This window comes from Balaenoptera ricei, chromosome 4 (genome assembly GCF_028023285.1).
Source record: "Balaenoptera ricei isolate mBalRic1 chromosome 4, mBalRic1.hap2, whole genome shotgun sequence".
Classification (NCBI taxonomy): Eukaryota; Metazoa; Chordata; class Mammalia; order Artiodactyla; family Balaenopteridae; genus Balaenoptera; species Balaenoptera ricei.
The window spans coordinates 21,317,120-21,335,496 of record NC_082642.1 but is presented as its reverse complement, the minus strand read 5'-3'; the positions used below and the strand labels follow the sequence as shown (position 1 = coordinate 21,335,496).

Sequence of the window (18,377 nt, the reverse complement as noted above, 5' to 3'; positions counted from 1 at the left end):
AAGTACTGTATCAGCTCATTTTATTGGATTTTGCCTCTTTATTCTTAAAATCATTTATTTTTTAAAAATTCATTTAATCATGTGTTCCAGTTAGCTAGTGCCATGTAATCCAGCTTTTCCTTGGCTACGCCAGTCTGTTAGCACTCACTGAATCAGTCTTACTTTCCGCTATATTCTTTGCTCTGCAGACCGTCCTCATCCTTTGGCAGTGCCTGCATCACTCGCCCTCGTGTGCTTGTGTTCTCACGACAGGTTGGCTATAGGAATGGAGAAGACAACCCCTGGGGGACAACGAAGGAGGAGGTGGTCAGAGCAATAAATGAACGTTCTTATGGATTCTTATAGTTTATAAAGCTACTTGGGGGACCTTCCCTGGTGGTCCAGTGGTTGAGACTTTGCCTTCCAATGCAGGGGGTGTGGGTTCAATCCCTGGTCAGGGAGCTAAGATCACACATGCCTCACAGCCAAAAAACCAAAACATAAAACAGAAGCAATATGGTAACAAATTCAATAAAGACTTTAAAAATGGTCCACATCAAAAGAAAAAAAAAATCTCTCTTATAAAGCTACTTGGAAGGCCAGCTTGAGTTTACAGTCTACTCTCCGTGACGCTTAAGTGTAGCTGTAGAGACTGGGGTCTGTTTTTTAAGTGCAAAGAAAACTCTGTTTATGAAATCTGCATCTGTTGGTGAAGTTTAGTTCATTCATCTTCAACCTCAAACAGCGTGGAGAGATTAATGTCCATTTCTGATTAAATTCTCAGTGTGTAGTTTGTACTTTTTTCCACAGCTTTAAGTAGTGATGGAGAAGAAATGACTAGAGAATGAATCTAAGAGGGACAAAAGCAGCATAGGAACAGAAACTGAGGAACAGCAAGGGAAGTATTTGTCACCACTGAGTTTTAGCCTCTAACAGAAAGTCGAGGGAAAAGAATGAAAGTCTTCTGAACCGTACAAAGCCCTCCAGCTCCTCTCACTGGCTGACACAGTACCATCTTGACCCATCGTGCCTGTGGCCTGTAAACTAGCCTCTCTGTACCTTTTTTTCTTCATCTGCAGAACTGGATAAAAATACCTGCCCTCTTCTGTACGGGATCATGTCAGGGCCAAATGAAATAACAGGTGTGAGACATTTTAAAATGTTAAAGAACTTTACAAATATTGGGCGATCATCTCTTCCTATGTATCATTAGACAACCTTGCTTTCAGTTCTTTATGTTGTTGGGCCATTTTTAGATCAAATTATAGGTGTCAATCAAGTTTTCTTTGCTCCAGCAACGCTGACTCTTGCCTGCTCCTCTAAACCGAAGTTTTCTAAACCCATCTTCAGCGCGTCCTGTACCTCCTCACTTGTCATCCAGTCTTTTCCTTTGTAAAAAGCCTTGACATGAGCTTGTTCTCTCCTTTGTTATAAAAGTCTCTATTCTGTTGCTCTCAGATTGATATCATTTACCTTTTTTTCTTAGGTTCTTATTGATCTCCTGACTCCCTTTATCTTTTTTTTTTTTTGTCTGCAAGAAACCCACTTAATTTTTAAAAAAAATTTTTTTAACATCTTTATTGGAGTATAATTGCTTTACAATGGTGTGTTAGTTTCTGCTGTATAACAAAGTGAATCAGCTATATGTATACATATATCCCCATATCCCCTCCCTCTTGCATCTCCCTCCCACCCTCCCTATCCCACCCCTCTAGGTGGTCACAAAGCACCGAGCTGATCTCCCTGTGCTATGTGGCTGCTTCCCACTAGCTATCTATTTCACATTTGGTGGTGTATATATGTCAGTGCCACTCTCTCACTTCATCCCAGCTTACCCTTCCCCCCTTCCCGTGTCCTCAAGTCCATTCTCTATGTCTGCATCTTTATTCCTGTCCTGTCCCTAGGTTCTTCAGAACAACTTTTTTTTTAGACTCCATATATATGTGTTAACATACGGTATTTGTTTTTCTCTTTCTGACTTACTTCACTCTGTATGACAGACTCTAGGTCCATCCACCTCACTACAAATGACTCAATTTCGTTTCTTTTTATGGCTGAGTAATATTCCATTGTATATATGTGCCACATCTTCTTTATCCATTCATCTGTTGATGGACACTTAGGTTGCTTCCATGTCCTGGCTATTGTAAATAGAGCTGCAGTGAACATTGTGGTACATGACTGTTTTTGAATTATGGTTTTCTCAGGGTATATGCCCAGTAGTGGGATTGCTGGGTCGTATGGTAGTTCTATTTTTAGTTTTTTAAGGAACCTCCATACTATTCTCCCTAGTGGCTGTATCAATATACATTCCCACCAACAGTGCAAGAGGGTTCCCTTTTCTCCACACCCTCTCCAGCATTTACCGTTTGTAGATTTTTTTGATGATGGCCATTCTGACTAGTGTGAGGTGATACCTCATTGTAGCTTTGATTTGCATTTCTCTAATGATTAGTGATGTTGAGCATTCTTTCATGTGTCTGTTGGCAATCTGTATATCTTTGGAGAAATGTTTGTTTAGGTCTTCTGCCCATTTTTGAATTGGGTTGTTTGTTTTTTTGATACTGAGCTGCATGAGTTGCTTGTAAATTTTGGAGATTAATCCTTTGTCAGTTGCTTCATTTGCAAATACTTTCTCCCATTCTGAAAGTTGTCTTTTCGTCTTGTTCATGGTTTCCTTTGCTGTGCAAAAGCTTTTAAGTTTCATTACGTCCCATTTGTTTATTTTTGTTTTTATTTCCATTTCTGTAGGAGGTGGGTCAAAAAGGATCTTGCTGTGATTTATGTCATAGAGTGTTCTGCCTATGCTTTCCTCTAAGAGTTTGATAGTGTCTGGCCTTACATTTAGGTCTTTAATCCATTTTGAGTTTATTTTTGTGTATGGTGTTAGGGAGTGTTCTAATTTCATTCTTTTACATGTAGTTTTCCAGTTTTCCCAGCACCACTTATTGAAGAGGCTGTCTTTTCTCCATTGTATATTCTTGCCTCCTTTATCAAAAATAAGGTGACCATATGTGTGTGGGTTTATCTCTGGGCTTTCTATCCTGTTCTGTTGATCTATGTTTCTGTTTTTGTGCCAGTACCGTACTGTCTTGATTACTGTAGCTTTGTAGTATAGTCTGAAGTCAGGGAGTCTGATTCCTCAAGCTCCATTTTTCTTTCTCAAGATTGCTTTGGCTATTCGCTCACTCCCTTTATCTTAATCCTTTGTTCTTAAGCAGATGCAGGCCAGCCATACATTGTTTTTAAATGGTCAAAGTGTAATGTCTGCAGCCCTTGCCATCCACTGCCCTTCCAGTTTTTTCTTTTGGCATTTTCTCCAAGGGCCCGATACCCTCATGTTGCCCAACCCTTGGCTGCTCAGGGTGACCCACTACAAGAAAAACAGGTCAGCCCTTTCCCATCTACTTCAAAACATATCTATTCTGTACCTTATCTCTTAGGATTCTGCCTTTGGGTCATAAAAAATTTGTAAATGTTAAGCCCAGTGATTTACTACTCTTTATGAGCTGACATGTACACATTTTAACCGGAGTCTTCTGAATAAAAGACCGTAATCCAAGGAAATGAAAGTTTTTAATAGTGGAAGTAGCCCCACGGGAGATAGTAAGTGCACAGTCCCTGGAAGTGTTTCGCTGAGCTGGTGACCACTTCCCAAGGATGAACTAGAAGATTCCTGATCCCTTCCAATTCTGAAAAATCTGTAGTGACTCTAGTGGTGGGAGCTTCAAGCACCTTGGCAAGCCAGTTCCAGTCTCTCCTTGTATTTTCTCCCTTTTTGTGGCTCTGCACCCCCCACCTCCATAATACAGGCTATTCTTTCAACTTTCCCAGCAGCTACCAACAGCCTGTCATATTTAAGAGCATTTTCTTGGCAAACCACCATTCTGCATGAAAGGAAGGATTGGGATTGGGGAAAGTGGATTTGACAGTTACCACCCAAAGTATGTTAATTGTAAGCTTTGTACCTTGGCAGTCATAATTTATACAATAAACAAAATCCATTTGTTTGCTAAGCAACACCTTTCCCTCATTCTTGACCTCAGTGGAGGTATTTGACCTCTGGACTTAAGAAATCTTAAATTCCATCCTGCTTGCAGAACATGCTTTAGTGGCCCTGGCAGAAGCAATCTCTTATTTCTGCCCTGTACTTACCTCCCTTGGCCTGAATCTCACCATCCATATCCTCATCTCTGACATGAAACCAGCAGCCCTGGGCATTCTCTCAGCATAACTGATCTCAGATGAGGTACTATGCAGGCTTCTGTGGGGATCCCCCATGCACTGAGGCCTCACATCAGGAGCAGCTTCACTTCAACCTGATGTGGGTTCACATCCAGTCATCTGTCAGAGGGGAAGCTTCCCTTTGTAGAATAAGGCTCAACAGATCCTATATCTAATATGAATAATAAGAATATCTTTATCCAATGACAAGATGTGACTCTTTGAAGAGCTTCAGATTTGGGAATACATTTTATGTGTATATACAAAATTGGGATCATTTAGAGACTATTTCTCCGCTAATATTTAGATATTATTATTACTTGGAAGAATTTTCCCTCTAGAAAAAAAGCACGTTAATTTGGTACAGACTGTCTCTTGTAAGAGTATAAGAATAATTTTTCTTAATTGAAAGAGCTTTTTTATTGAGGAGAAAAATCATTATCTTTTAGGGTACTGTATTTTAGTTCTTTCTAAGGCTTTTATAATATGTAGTCGTTTGTGGTATCTTCTAAATAAATAATAGCATTTTAATTTTTGCCTTTCAGCTTTCACCTGAATTGTATCCATTTAAATAGACTTATAGCTGTTTTCTTGAACAGTCCAGGCTTTTCTGATTCTTTTTGCACCTGGGGCTTAATAACACAATAAGCAAAGGAGAGAGGGAGAGAGGTGATAGAGTGTATTGACACCAAGTGAGTGAGCAATAAAGGTGGCTGTATATTCCTGCCATAGGAAGGAAGCCATACACAACCATGACTTTCAGTCACTTCTTTTTTTTTTCCAAAGGTAGAAAATATATGATGTAAGAGTGGTAGGAAGGGAGGGAGACTGGTTGCTTTTTCAGGTTAGGGGAAAGAAACATCACTATAAATGCACTTGAAGAAAAGGCAAATGGATTTTCATTTTCTTCGTTAAACATGTCATCTTCTTATTTTGTTTCCCCTCTGTCTTGCTGAATCTACCCCAGCTGATGTATCTGCCTCTGCCCCAGTTTTGCTCCTCCAAGGGCCCTTCTGTCCACTGTGGCATGAAGGGTAAAAGCCACAAAGGCCCTTTCTTTGGCCACGTCATCTCTTCACTGCCCCTTGGCTTACACTGTATTTGTGCTTTATTTGCAGGTCTGTGGCTGTCCTCTTTATTGGAAAACCCCCATGTTCAGGGCTGCAGGGGGAGAGAGGACAGGATTTGTGTCAGCACAGTCATTCATTGCCATGTGGAGAAAGTAAGTATGAGAGCAGTTACTCTGGGGCTGGGCAAGGAATTGTCCAGTCCTCATGACATGCTTTATAAAAGTCACTTATTTTACTCATTTATTAATTTTCCCCTTATCCTTTGTTTCAACAAGTAAAATTCAATGATTCACAATTTTTTATGCCCACACACAAATTCTTTCCCTAAGCCTTTATCTTACATGTCTCTAATCGGTAAAACAGATCTTCAGAAATACTTCTTTAATAACTGTTTGGTAGTTTCTTAGTTTCACTTGTTAACAATTTGAGTCTTAGGATTTGACTTTTGCAGCAGTGACATAAATGCTCCTTTAAGGGGAGCAAACCACACATGTCACATGCTTCCATTCTCATGTGATCAAATTTAGAATTGTATGTAGTCGATTTCTTAAAAATAGCTGAATTCTAGTAGATTTTAGTTATTACTTTTTGAAAGCTCCAGTTAAGGAACAAAGGAATAGTACATCTATCAAGATACTCCTGGATTTTAACATCCTGACAAGTTTTCTTGAATTCAAATCCAACTTTCTTCTCTCTTTTATTTTTTTCTCCCTTCTTTCTTCTTTAGAAGTTATTTCTTGATATATTTATCAATTTAAGAGACTGTTATAGCATGCCCCTTCTACCTCTTTTAACTGATCAGCCTTCTTTAAATATGCTCTTCTCACCTTTTCTGGGCTAGATACCCTTCCTGATGAACTATCAGGAAATGCTGTTCACCTGATGTCACTATCATCATCATCATTATTTAAAATCAACATATAATAGCAGCAAAATTCAGCTTACAGATTCTTCTGATTCTTTCATGCCACCTCAAAGCCCTTAGTAATATAATGCTTGAGAACATAATAGGTGATTAATAACTGTATTCTTATTTTGAAAAATCTAGCAGCAAGTTGAGTTCACCAAGTTCTTCTTTCATTACAATAGAACTAAAGTGATCAGGGGATATAAGACTACCAGTTAATGGACTTCTTTTAAAGAACGACATCAAAGCTAAAAGTTATAAATGCTTCATGTTTTCTAGGTGAATTTTAGTCATTTTGTTACAGGGAATAGTTCTAAGTTGTTCAAATACCAAGGACTAGAATGGCCCTAGGACTAGAACCACTCCTTATATACCAGCAGGATGACCCTGCAAAGTCAGGGCCATGGTCACCATTCCACCTCTCCTATAGCAAATAGGAAACAGCTAGATAAATATCTTAAAAAAATTTTTGTGTGTGTGCAGTCATAAAAGTAGAAGAATTCCTTGGGGTCTAGAATTAGCAAAAAAGCACTAATTAGGAGTAAACCAGTAAAAGAATTGGCATTTGCCATTCTGGCTGTCTCTGGCACCCTAGAACCTGAGGGAAGAAAATAGAGCCAAGGGCCTGAACAATAGGGGGGTCAGCTTGGATTCCCTCTCCTTTCCCCACCGGTAAAGCCAGGACTCCAGCTGTGTGGTCTGCTTGTCTATTATTAATTATTATTGTTGTTATTAGAAATCAGTGTATAACAGTAGCAGAACTGAAGATCTTGAAATGTGTAGATGTTCTAGCTTTTATTGAGCTAGCTCCTCTCCCCCTGGTAGGTGCCAGGCCCTGAAAAATGCCTCAGGTGGAGTGTGAACAAGGGATAGAAAGAATAGGGATGTTACACAGCTGTTGTCCTGGGTATCTTCAGCCATTTAGTTCAGCATTGTTGGCAAAAGCCATCTAACAATCTGGGAAAGCAGCAAGAAGTGAGTTATGATTATTTCAGAGAAAGTGTTGAAGAAGCTGGGAGATTAAAAAGCAGGGGGGGCGGGGGAAGTAGTTCATTCTATAAAAAATTAGGGCCAGAGAGAAGAACTATAACTACTTACATTCTAAGTTATTTTGAATATGCTAGGACCGTATGTTTGTGAGCCTGAGGCTGACTATCAAAGAAAAACTAGTAATCAACTTGTTTATCGGCAGTTAACTGCATAATATTAAGGAAAGTAACAGCCAGTTTTTTTGTCTTAGACTTCATGTCACCGGGATAGGGTGGACATTTCTGTTGGTGGACAGAGCAGCAGCACCTGCAACAGCTGTATTCCTTTATTGAGATGAATCATTTTCATTTTATCTCTAAGGAAAAGAGATTATTTCTGCAAAGGCAAAAGGCAAAAAAAGACTTGAAGCACAAGTCTTCATTTTCAGTTACTACAGGAAACTGCTTATGAAGTTATACAGCATGAGCAACTGTCCCTGTCTTTTTTCATTAAAAAATTTAAAAAAAAAATTCTATGAACAGAAACCTGTGATGTCTCTGTATCAAAGCTTTATTTTCTGGCCAGATACTGTAACGACTGGAGCGCCCTCTAGTGGGAGCTCCTTTCTCAGCACTTAAAATGCCTTTTAAAAACCAGGGTGCTTTAAAGGAGACCCAAGTATGGCTATTTTGGGAGACAAAGCAACTAAGCGGGATGGTTTGAATTACCACACTGACCTTAAAGAAGACATGTGTTTATTTTTATAATTTTTTACAAACTGTACCCTTTGCATAAAGTGACTTGGGTCCAAGTATAGTATATAAAACTTCAAGTACAAAAAAATAACTGGTAGGGCTTCCCTGGTGGCGCAGTGGTTAAGAATTCACCTGCCAGTGCAGGGGACACGGGTTCGATCCCTGGTCCGAGAAAATCCCACATGCCACGGAGCAACTAAGCCCGGGCGCCACAACTACTGAAGCCCGTGCGCTCTAGGGCCCGCGTGACACTACTACGGAGGCCCACGTGCCTAGAGCCCATACTCTACAACAAGAAAAGCCACCGCAAGGAGAAGCCTGCACACCACAACGAAGAGTAGCCCCCGCTCACCGCAACTAGAGAAAGCCCGCGCGCAGCCAAAAAATAAATTTTTAAAAATTAAAAAAAAAACAACTGGCAGATAATGACACAGAATTAAAACATATTGGCATATACATACACATGCTGACTTGCTCCAATAATAGGCTCTATATAATCTTGGGGGGAAAGTCAAATACAAAAGTTAACAGCAAAACGGGAAATAGTTTGCCTCCTGTCCCAGTGTTTATGGGGTGGAAGCTTCTGAGCCCTCCTCTGAGTGGTTTGAGCATGAACACCTTAACAGGCTCTTGTTCCCCTGCCTCTGCTCCCCTTCCCTTCCCTGCTCTGCTGCCCATTTCATATCTGTACTTTGACATCTGTTTCTCTTACAGTCAAGACATTTTTAGGGGAAAGGCATTGCTCCACAGCTTTTCTTTTTGAGTTCCCAGTTTACTAGCTTTGTGACAGAGCTCCTCTTACACTGAGTCAGTAATATTGTCCCAGCTTTTTTATGCTTTACTTCCTCTTACCTTTTCATGTCAAAGTGTCATTTGTCCACTAACAAAACAATATTTCGTCCTAAGAGCTCTGGAAGATAGTTTAGAACAGCTATGTTTACCTTCTTTCTCCAGCTTTCACGACTTTTTTAAATCTCTTTTTCTCCTGCCTTATAGAGTTCACCAGCCACTAGCATTGGCTGAGAATCAGAATTCACCTTTTCTCTCTGATTCATGCTTCTGATAGCAAAAGGCCCTACCTGATTTGACTTTTCCCTCTTAGAGAATCTCTCATCTGTCACGTCTGTGCAGTTTGTACTTGGTGGTGCTATACCTCACTGCCTTTTTGTTGTGATCATCCCACCCATTTTCTTATCCTAAGAGGTGATTCCCATCAACACCTATTTCACTAATCTTTTTCTGAAATGTATATTTATTTAACTTTGGGGGTCCTGAGCATGCTGAAGAATGATAAGGAAAATAAATATAAAGATCGTTCTATGGCTTTAATAATCACAAATGAAGTCAGTTAAGGGTATATCTGTTAGATCACAAACATTTTTTGAGAATCTTCAATGTGAAAGTCACTATGTCTAGTGCTAAGGGAAAAAAAGAGCTATAACTTTGCCTGCCCTTTAGGTGCCAGAGAAATAAAAGAAAGTTCATGGTACAATGGTGTATGTAATACATACAAATTAAATAGTACAAAGATCAGTAAGGAATTTAGTTGTCAGAGAAGGCTTTTTGAAAGAGGTAGTTTATTATCTGGACCTTAAAGAATAGCCAGCGTTCAGATAGCAAAGTTGGGAGAGGTGGTATTCTAGGAGAGTAAAACAGCATGAGAAATGGCACCGAGGCAAGAATGCACACAGCACGCTCAGAGAAGAGTGGGTCAGGCCAGCTGCCCGGAGTGGACGTTTCATTTAGCAAAGTGGTGAGATAGGCAGACTCTAGCCTAATTAAAGAGGGCCTTAAATGCCCAACTTAGACATCTAGACTTACTCATATAAGTGGTAGAAAACTGTTGAACATTTTTGGAAAAGGGAATTATATAATCAGAGAATGTTTTAGAATGATGAATTGTCCATGATGTGAGGTTGGATGGACACTGAAGCCTGTTATGACCCTCTTCCCTTCTAAAAGTCTCAGCATGAAGTAATAAGACCCTGGAGTTGACGATAAAACAGAAATAGGAAGGAAGGAATGGTTGTCTAAAATTTTTTGAGGAAATATTCCTCAGGACTCTAGTATTCCCATCCCAAATTCCAAGCACCTAGTGGTCTAAGATAGAAACCTGGGAGTCATCATGGACTTCCCCCCTTTTACCCCTCCACACCTATCAACTACCGTTTCCTTTCACTTGAACCATATTTGCCCCTTTCTCTTTGTCTCCCACTGCCAGTAGCCATGCTCAGGCCCTTGGAAAGATTTCTGCTTGATATTTATGAAAAACACATCTGATCATGTGACAGTCCAAGTTAAAATTCTTCTGCGAGTAGGCGAAAGTCCAGGCTTCTTGACCTAACATAAAAGGGCCTCCAGGGTCCAATCCTACATGCTCATGTCCCCTTCCCTTACCACCCCAGTGCTTGCAGCTGCTCAAATAATCTGTGCAGTCTCACACCAGGTCTTTGTACATGCAACCCTCTTGATCTGCAACAGCCCACTTTCCTACTTCACAACTCTTCAGGGAATTTCACTGGTCCTCCTGTGTCTTTCCATGACACCCTGAGTTTATTACTTCTGTAATAAGATTATACAGGCATATAATCTTATTGGTGTAGCTCTTTCACTAGACTGTAAGCTCCTTACAGGGCACAAAACCATGTCTTATTTTCTTTGTATTTCAAGTATTCACAAGGCCAGACACAGTATCTGGCACACAATTAGCATTCAATAAATGATTAAGGAAGAAAAGCAAGAAAGGTTGGAAACTAATTGGATGTGGAGAATAAGGAAGAGAAATAAGTTTAAAATGACTTCAAATTTTCAAGCCCAGATAACTTGGAGTGGTACCACCATTAACAAAAATAGACATCTATGACTTAGAGAGGAAGATTTTAAATTTGGTTTTCGCTATTTTGACTTTGCTGTCAGAGTATAGCATCCAGATGGAAATGTTGAGCAATTAATTGGATGTGAGGAATTCTTAGAACTTGAATATTTAATAGGGCCTTCATTTTCTTCTTAAGTCTGGTCCTTCAAAGTCTAATTTCAAAAGCCCCCTATCAGGTTAGTCCTGAATATGTCTGCCAACCTGGACAAGCAGAAGTTCATGTCTTATATGGTATGTAGTGGTCCATCAGATGTGTTCCCTCCCAGTGGGCAGCTCTGGAGTTCTGGTTCCAGATGCTCTGAGCTAACCTGAAACAGACATTCTCCTTCAAGTGTATTTTTACATGCATTAGTTCAGTTGACTCTGTGGTCTCAGAAGCATTCTACAAAAATAATGTACCGTCTTGTTGTTGAGCTTTTATTAAGATGGCCCTTCGACAAAATCAAGAGCATGGAAAATTTTCCTTTTTTTTAATCACTGAAAAGAGAGCACTTGATTCTTGATCTAAACGGCCTTCAGATCAGACTGAAATTACCAACTATTGATGTTGTAGTCATTGTTCATAGTAGCCAGTCTTCCTAAGCAATTGTTTCTTTTCTAGGTTGCTGAGTAACCATCATGATGATGCCTCTAAGTTTATTTGTCTTCTTGCAAAGCCCAGCTGCAGCTATCTAGAACAGGATGATTTTATTCCTTTACTTCAGGTAATTTTCATTTCCTTTTAAAAATGGGTTTTATTTTTAGAGTTTCAGAGGCTTTTAAAATTTTTTCAACTGTGAGATATGTCAACTGAGATATACAAATTTAGAGGTCAGATTTCTAGACGAGTTGTTCCCAAGCTTGTTTCAGCAGCAAAATCCTTTTGTTTAGAGAAAATTAACACTGATAATAGTATAAACAGATAATAGTATGAAACAGATAAAACAGGGCTACTCCCACTGAAGCAGAAGAGAGAGGCCTTACTCAGCCTCTCCTCTTGCCCACCCACAGCAGTCATAGAAGCACCTTCTGAAACTAGGCGATTGGCCTAGCCGAGTAGACCTCTGTTAAGGTTAAAGAGAAAGAGATCTCCAACAGAAAGAGCCCACTTGGGGAATATTTATATCCAGGCCTTCTGATGAGAATCAATTGCATGCCAATACTGGATCTGTTTTTATTATAGCATTCTTCATAGCCTGATACATTGCTTGTTAATATTCTTAATTTCATATTTAAATATTACATTTTTCTAAGTAGTTCACAAATTACTTGAAGCTGAGACCTGCCTTTCATTTCTGTTGAATGCACATCATTTTTTTAGTTGTTCTAGTAAATCCTTGTTTACTGTTAGTTAGGATACCTAAAGAAGGGCAGAAAGATGCATTAACGTAGTGCAGGTTTTTTTAAGTTGTATTCGTGGCTACCATCATTTTTTTTTAATAGATTTTTGTTGAATTGCAACATACATACACAAAAAGACACACTAATCACAGTGCATCAATTAATTTTCACAATGTGAGCACATCTGTGTAACTAGCACCCAGATGAATAACCAAAAATTACCAGTACCCCCAAAGCTCTTCATGCTCCCTCCCAGTCACTGCTGCCCTAGGGGAACCACTATCCTGACTTCTAACACTGTATGACATAGATTTCTAGTTGTTGGAACAGTTTTACATGTTCAGAAAATGAAGTTTGGTTGTAATTTATTTTGTGTGCAGCGTTTTTGAGCTTGTCTTAATTTGCATGATAGCCTTGATTATCCTTAGACTCATCTGCTACATGTTTTTGTTCCCCTTTAAAAAGTGTTCATGGGAATGAGGACTGATAATAGTTTCTTACATTTAATCAAGATCGTCATACATAATATCCAATATTATGTGTTCCTATTTATGTTTTGTGAAAGTTCTCCAGCTACGCCTCACCCTCACCAGCTCAATCCATTCGCAGCCGTGCTCTGTCTCTTACAAACTGCATCTTTTTGGCCCCCTTCCCCTAATAGCTTCTGGTTGGGTCTGGCAGATGGATAGCACCGCCAGGAGGTGGGAGGGCAGAAAAGAAAGAAGTTAGCATTTCTTCCCAACTCTTTGCTTCAGCACAGTAACTGTATTTCTCTATAATACAGCTTCTGCTGGATGGCCGCTTCTCCACAGTTGTAGTGCCTACTGGGCTCCTGTAGCTCTGTTCCTCCCCTTGTCCCTTTGGCCCTAGGGATTGTAACAATATCTTTCTGTTGCTCATCCCTGGTGCCTTCCACTCCCTTGTTTGTTCCCTTAACCTCCCCACGACTCTACACATAATTGCTTCGTGAAAGGTTCATATGGGTGAATTCTTTTTCCTATGGGGACCTACCTTGACTGAGTTTTATCAGAAGCTTTAATAAAAGCTTTGACAGGAATATAAATTAAGCTGTACCAAGAGAATTATGAACAAACAACAAAATTATGAGTTAGTGGACATTTTTACTTCCTTCCCTTAAATGTAAGGAGAAGTTTTATTTTCATATAAGAAGTGGACATATGGAGTCTTCTGGTAAAAGATGACAGACTGATACATTCTCCTCCCATTCTTTTCCAAACCCCTCCAGTTAAAATATAGATATTTAAAAGGAATAAACCCATGAAAGTTAATAGAATGGCACAGAGGAACAGAGGAGGAAAAAAATCAGTATACAAGATACGTAATATTCCTTGAAGATAGAAAGCAGAAGCAGGCTAAGGAGACCACAGCCCGGAACGAGGGGCTGTGTATGGGCTGCAGTGGAGAAGTGAGCTACTCTTTTCCACTCTGCTCATTAGGATCCCAGAGAGGCTGTAAACTCGGAGTTGGCAGAGCTGATGAGAAGTATTAGAATTGGGGAATCATTGAAGGCTGGTGTACAGAGCAGTTGACCAGTTGACTCCTTACCTGGCTCCCAAATGTAAAGTGCAGCCTGACAAATTAACAAAACAAACAATAGAGCATGTTAAGACAAATTCCAGTAGAGGAACATCCTAGATAGTGTCTGGCCAGTATTCATCAAAACTGTCAAGATCGTCAGAAAGAAGGGAAGTCTGAAAAACTGTCTTAGCCGGAAGGAGCGTAAGGAGGCACAACAGCTAAATGTAATATGAGATCCTAGAACAGAAAAAAATACATTAGGTAACAACTAAGGAAATGTGAATTAAGTATGGCCTTGAATAATAGTAATAATAATGTATCAATATTGGCTTATTAATTATAGCAAATGCTAATGTAAGATGTTAATAATTAGGGACCTGGGTGCAGATATATGGGAACTTTATACTGTCTTCTCAATTTTTCTGTAAGGCTAAAACTGTTCTAAAAAGGCATTTTTAAAAAATAATTACTATATTCAGGGAGATTATATAAAACAAGAATAGATGCTGACACAAGAAAGAGCTGTTTGAATTTTAAAATGTAAGTGCCAAAATTTTAAATTTCAACATAAGGCCTGGAAACTAAAGTTAAGGATATCTCTGGCACACACAAACTCACAGATGGGGGAGAAAGAGAGAGACAGAAGAGAAGACATAAAGGACCAATTCAAGAATTTCAACATCTAACTAACTGGAATCTGAGGAAGAAAGAAGGGAAGAAACGGAGAGAAGGAAATCATCAAAGAAATAATATAGAGTCCTCAAGGAAATAATACAGGATGGAGAGAATTGGAAAGACTGGAGTGATAGGATGGGTCCAGAGAGCAGGAACCCAGTGGGATTCCTTGGGATTCCTGTTTCCTTTCTTGGGGAAATACAACATGCCTGTGTAACCATCATCTGATCAAAAACAGAATGTGACCCTCCCATCCCAGCCTCTCATGTTGCCTCCAGTCACTGCCCACAGAACCAGAATATACAGTATATAAATCTTCTGGTTGAAAGGAGCCTCTGAGTGCCAAACACAATGAATAAAAAAAAGACATACATAAACAAGTCCTCTTGAAATTTTAGAAAACCACTGGAATCCCCCAGAGAGAAAAACCAGGTCACCTTAATAAGAATAAGAATCGGGGTGGTATTAGATTCTCATTGGCAACTCTGGGGAAATGGATATGAATTCAGATTTCTACATCCTGCCAAGTTATCAATCGGATATGAGGTTAGAATAAAGACATTTAAAAACTCAGAAAGTTTATCTCCTGTTTTCTTAGAGAGTTACTGGAATATATTCTACAGCAAATTAAGTAAACCAAAAAGGAGAAATGCATGAGATCCAGGAAACAGTGGATTCAATCCAGAGAAGCAGTGAAATTAAGTCCCAGGTTGGCAACTGAAGAACAGCCAGTCCAGAATAGAGAAGGTGGAGGATTTCTCTGGAAAGGGAGGTAGAAGAGGATAGTTGTTACATGTGAGAACAGGGAAACTGGAGAGTATGGTGAAGATGCAGCATTGTGTATCAACAAGCTAAAGAAAAGCAATTAGAAACTCCTTGAAAAATGAAAAAACTGTAAGACAGTCATGTATAAACACAAAGCAAACTGAAATGTGACATGATTATAAACAACTGATGGAGGGTAAGAAAAGGAAGTTCATCTAACCTCAATGCCTGGAACATTCTCCTTTGAATGCCCCCAAGGGACATGATGTTGGACCAATAAGAAATGAAATGCATTCCTTATATGCTGCTTAACTTAGCATTCAACAATATTTATATAGTCAAAATGTCATAAAATATTTTAATGTATAACACCTAAAGTCACCCTATGGATTAACTGTAGAAAATTTTACTATGGTTGCAGAACAGTATTTAAACAGCCTGAACAATGTAAAAGTCAAAATATTGCCAACAAAATGTGAAGGAGAAAAAGAGGGAGAAGAGAAAATAAGGGTAAGCGTGCTATAATCATCATCCTTTGTAAAAGGAAATTAAGGCACTAAGATGAATGGGGTGAAAATTAAATGTATAAATAGATTATTTGCAGTTTACAAAGATAACCAATACAAGAACTAAAAATCATAACCTCAAATATTGGGTAAGGGGAGTAAAGTGGGACAGTTTAAATGAGCTAAATCCTCATCTTCCCTAGCAAAGAATAATAGATATTGTCTAAAGTTGATAGAACTATAAAGAAAAGTAATTGTAGGGACTTCACTGGTGGTGCAGTGGTTGAGAACCCACCTGCCAACGCAGGGGACATGGGCTTGAGCCCTGGTCTGGGAAGATCCCACATGCTGCGGAGTACCTAAGCCCATGTGCCACAACTACTGAGCCTGTGGTCTAGAGCCCACGAGCCACAACTACTGAGCCTGCATGCCACAACCACTGAAGCCCACACGCCTAGAGCCTGTGCTCTGCAACAAGAGAAGCTACCGCAATGAGACGCCCGCACACTGCAATGAAGAGTAACCCCTGCTCTCCGCAACTAGAGAAAGCCTGAGTGCAGCAGTGAAGACCCAACACAGCCAAAAATAAATAAATTTTTAAAAATAAATTAATTTTAAAAAGTGATGCCTATTTAAAAAAAGTAATTGTAACATAGTATTTAATTATACTTAAATAATAATTAAATTTTATGTTTAATTATAGAGGTAAGCAGCAAAAGAAATAAAGATATAAATGATTCAAAAGAAGTGGGGCTAAAGGTGCATGGATGGGGTAGGTTGGTAGAATGGTTCTTTCCATCATAAGTTCTTATATACTCCTTGATTTTATACCATGTGTATATGTAATTTCTCTTATTTTTATTGTGGAGAATTTTGAGCATATACAAATGCAGGCAGAGTGATCTACTTCAGTAGATCATGTACCCATCACCCACCCCCAATAATTATCAGAAACTAAAGAGATAGAGAATTTTAAAAACAGTAGCACTTTCAGTAAGTTGAAATCTTGATATGGGGAGAACATTAACAAAATAGACCACCAATTAACTAATTTCATCAAGAAAAAGGAGAAAGAACTAATGGACAAAATAAGAAATGACAAGGAGGAACAGAAGAAATTTTTTAAAAGTCATAAAAGACTGTTTTGCAGGCCTCAAATTTATTTGGAAATAAATTTGAAAACCTAGCTGAAATGGAAAATTTCCTAGGAAAATACATCTGACCAAAATTGACCCCATTTTATTTATTTATTTATTTGTTTTATTTATTTATTTTTGGCTGTGTTGGGTCCTTGTTGCTGCGCACGGGCCTTCTCCAGTTGCGGCGAGTGGGGGCCACTCCTCGCTGCAGCGTTAGGGCTCCTCATTGCGGTGGCCTCTCCTGTCGTGGACCACGGGCTCTAGGTGCACGGGCTTCAGTAGTTGTGGTGCATTGGCTTAGCAGTTGTGGCTCATGGGCTGTAGAGCACAGGCTCAGTAGTTGTGACGCACGGGCCCAGCTGCTCCGTGGCATGTGGGATCCTCCCGGACCAGGGCTTGAACCCATGTCCCCTGCATTGGCAGGCGGACTCTCAACCACTGCGCCACCAGGGAAGCCCGACCCCATTTTATTTAGAAAGCTTAACAAAGTAATTTCCTTAGAAGAAGTAGAGATCTTTATTAAGGAACTACCCCACAAAAAGCACCAGGCCCAGGTAGTTTCACAAGGGAATTCTACAAAGCCCTCAAAGACCAGATAGTCCTAATGCTTAATAAATTATTCCAGAGAATTGAAAAGGAAGGAAAACTCCATAGCTCCTTCTATGAAACAACTGATACATAAACCAAGTACAGACAGTACAAAAAAGAAAATTGCAAATGAAGATAATTCATGATTAATAATAAAAAGTAATAAATAAAATATTAAACAGATGCATACAACCTGGTGGGATTTATTCCAGGAATTCAAGATTGCTTCAATATTAGGATCTTTTTTAATATCACATGTTGTATCTAAGAAAAAAATTATGATTGTCTCAATAGATGCTGAAATAACTTTGGACAAAATTTAACACCCATTCATTAAAAAATGCTCAAGAAAGTAAGTATTTGAGATGCTTTCTTAACATGATTATAATATATATACCTAGTGCTAAAGCCAATATAGAAAAACATTAGAGGCATTTCCATTAAGATCAGAGACAGGGCAAGGATGTCACAATATCCATTACTGTTCAGCATTGTACTAGAGTAATTATATTGTACAAGAGAAAACAATTAGAGGCATAAGAATGGTTGAAGAAGTAAAGTATTCATAGATGACGTGACAGTAAACCTGGAAACCCAAGAGAATCAGTGATAAAACTCAAAACAATAAAATAATTCAGTAAAATAGTAGGAAATAAAATTAACATATACAATGAACAGAACTTCCATTTCTGACCAAAATGGAGTAACTGGGACTGGATTTGCCTTCTCACCCGAAACAACAAAAAACGTCAGGCAAGAAATACAAAATAATGGTTTTCAAGGTGCCAGACATCTGGCAACAAAAGATAGCAATTCCTGAGAAACAGTAAACAAACAAAGTGATCCTTATGATTGCCTTAAGAGAGTTTCCAAGCCACAGTATGTTGATGGGGACCCTAGGCAGAGTTCAGCAAACTCCCTGACTTTAGGAGACAGAGCTGAGAATCTAGAAGGACCAAAGTAGTTAGAATTCTTGGAACAGAGCACCAAAGAGGAAAGAAATGCACAGAGAGAAAACTCCAGAGAGCTTCAGAACTCCTCCATGAGTATTCAGCAGAGGTACTGA

At 39.1% G+C, this 18,377-nt stretch overlaps 1 protein-coding gene across 3 annotated transcripts in view; it reads left to right on the top strand.

The window, feature by feature from the left end:
• PPP2R3A (protein phosphatase 2 regulatory subunit B''alpha) overlaps positions 1-18,377 on the top strand; it is a 210,498-nt gene that overhangs the window by 82,957 nt on the left and 109,164 nt on the right. For all 3 annotated transcript variants that reach the window (XM_059920276.1, XM_059920277.1, XM_059920278.1), the window contains 2 exons: positions 5,322-5,425; positions 11,381-11,483. In XM_059920276.1, the coding sequence (XP_059776259.1) occupies positions 5,322-5,425; positions 11,381-11,483 (207 nt within the window). The remainder of the gene's footprint in view (positions 1-5,321; positions 5,426-11,380; positions 11,484-18,377) is intronic.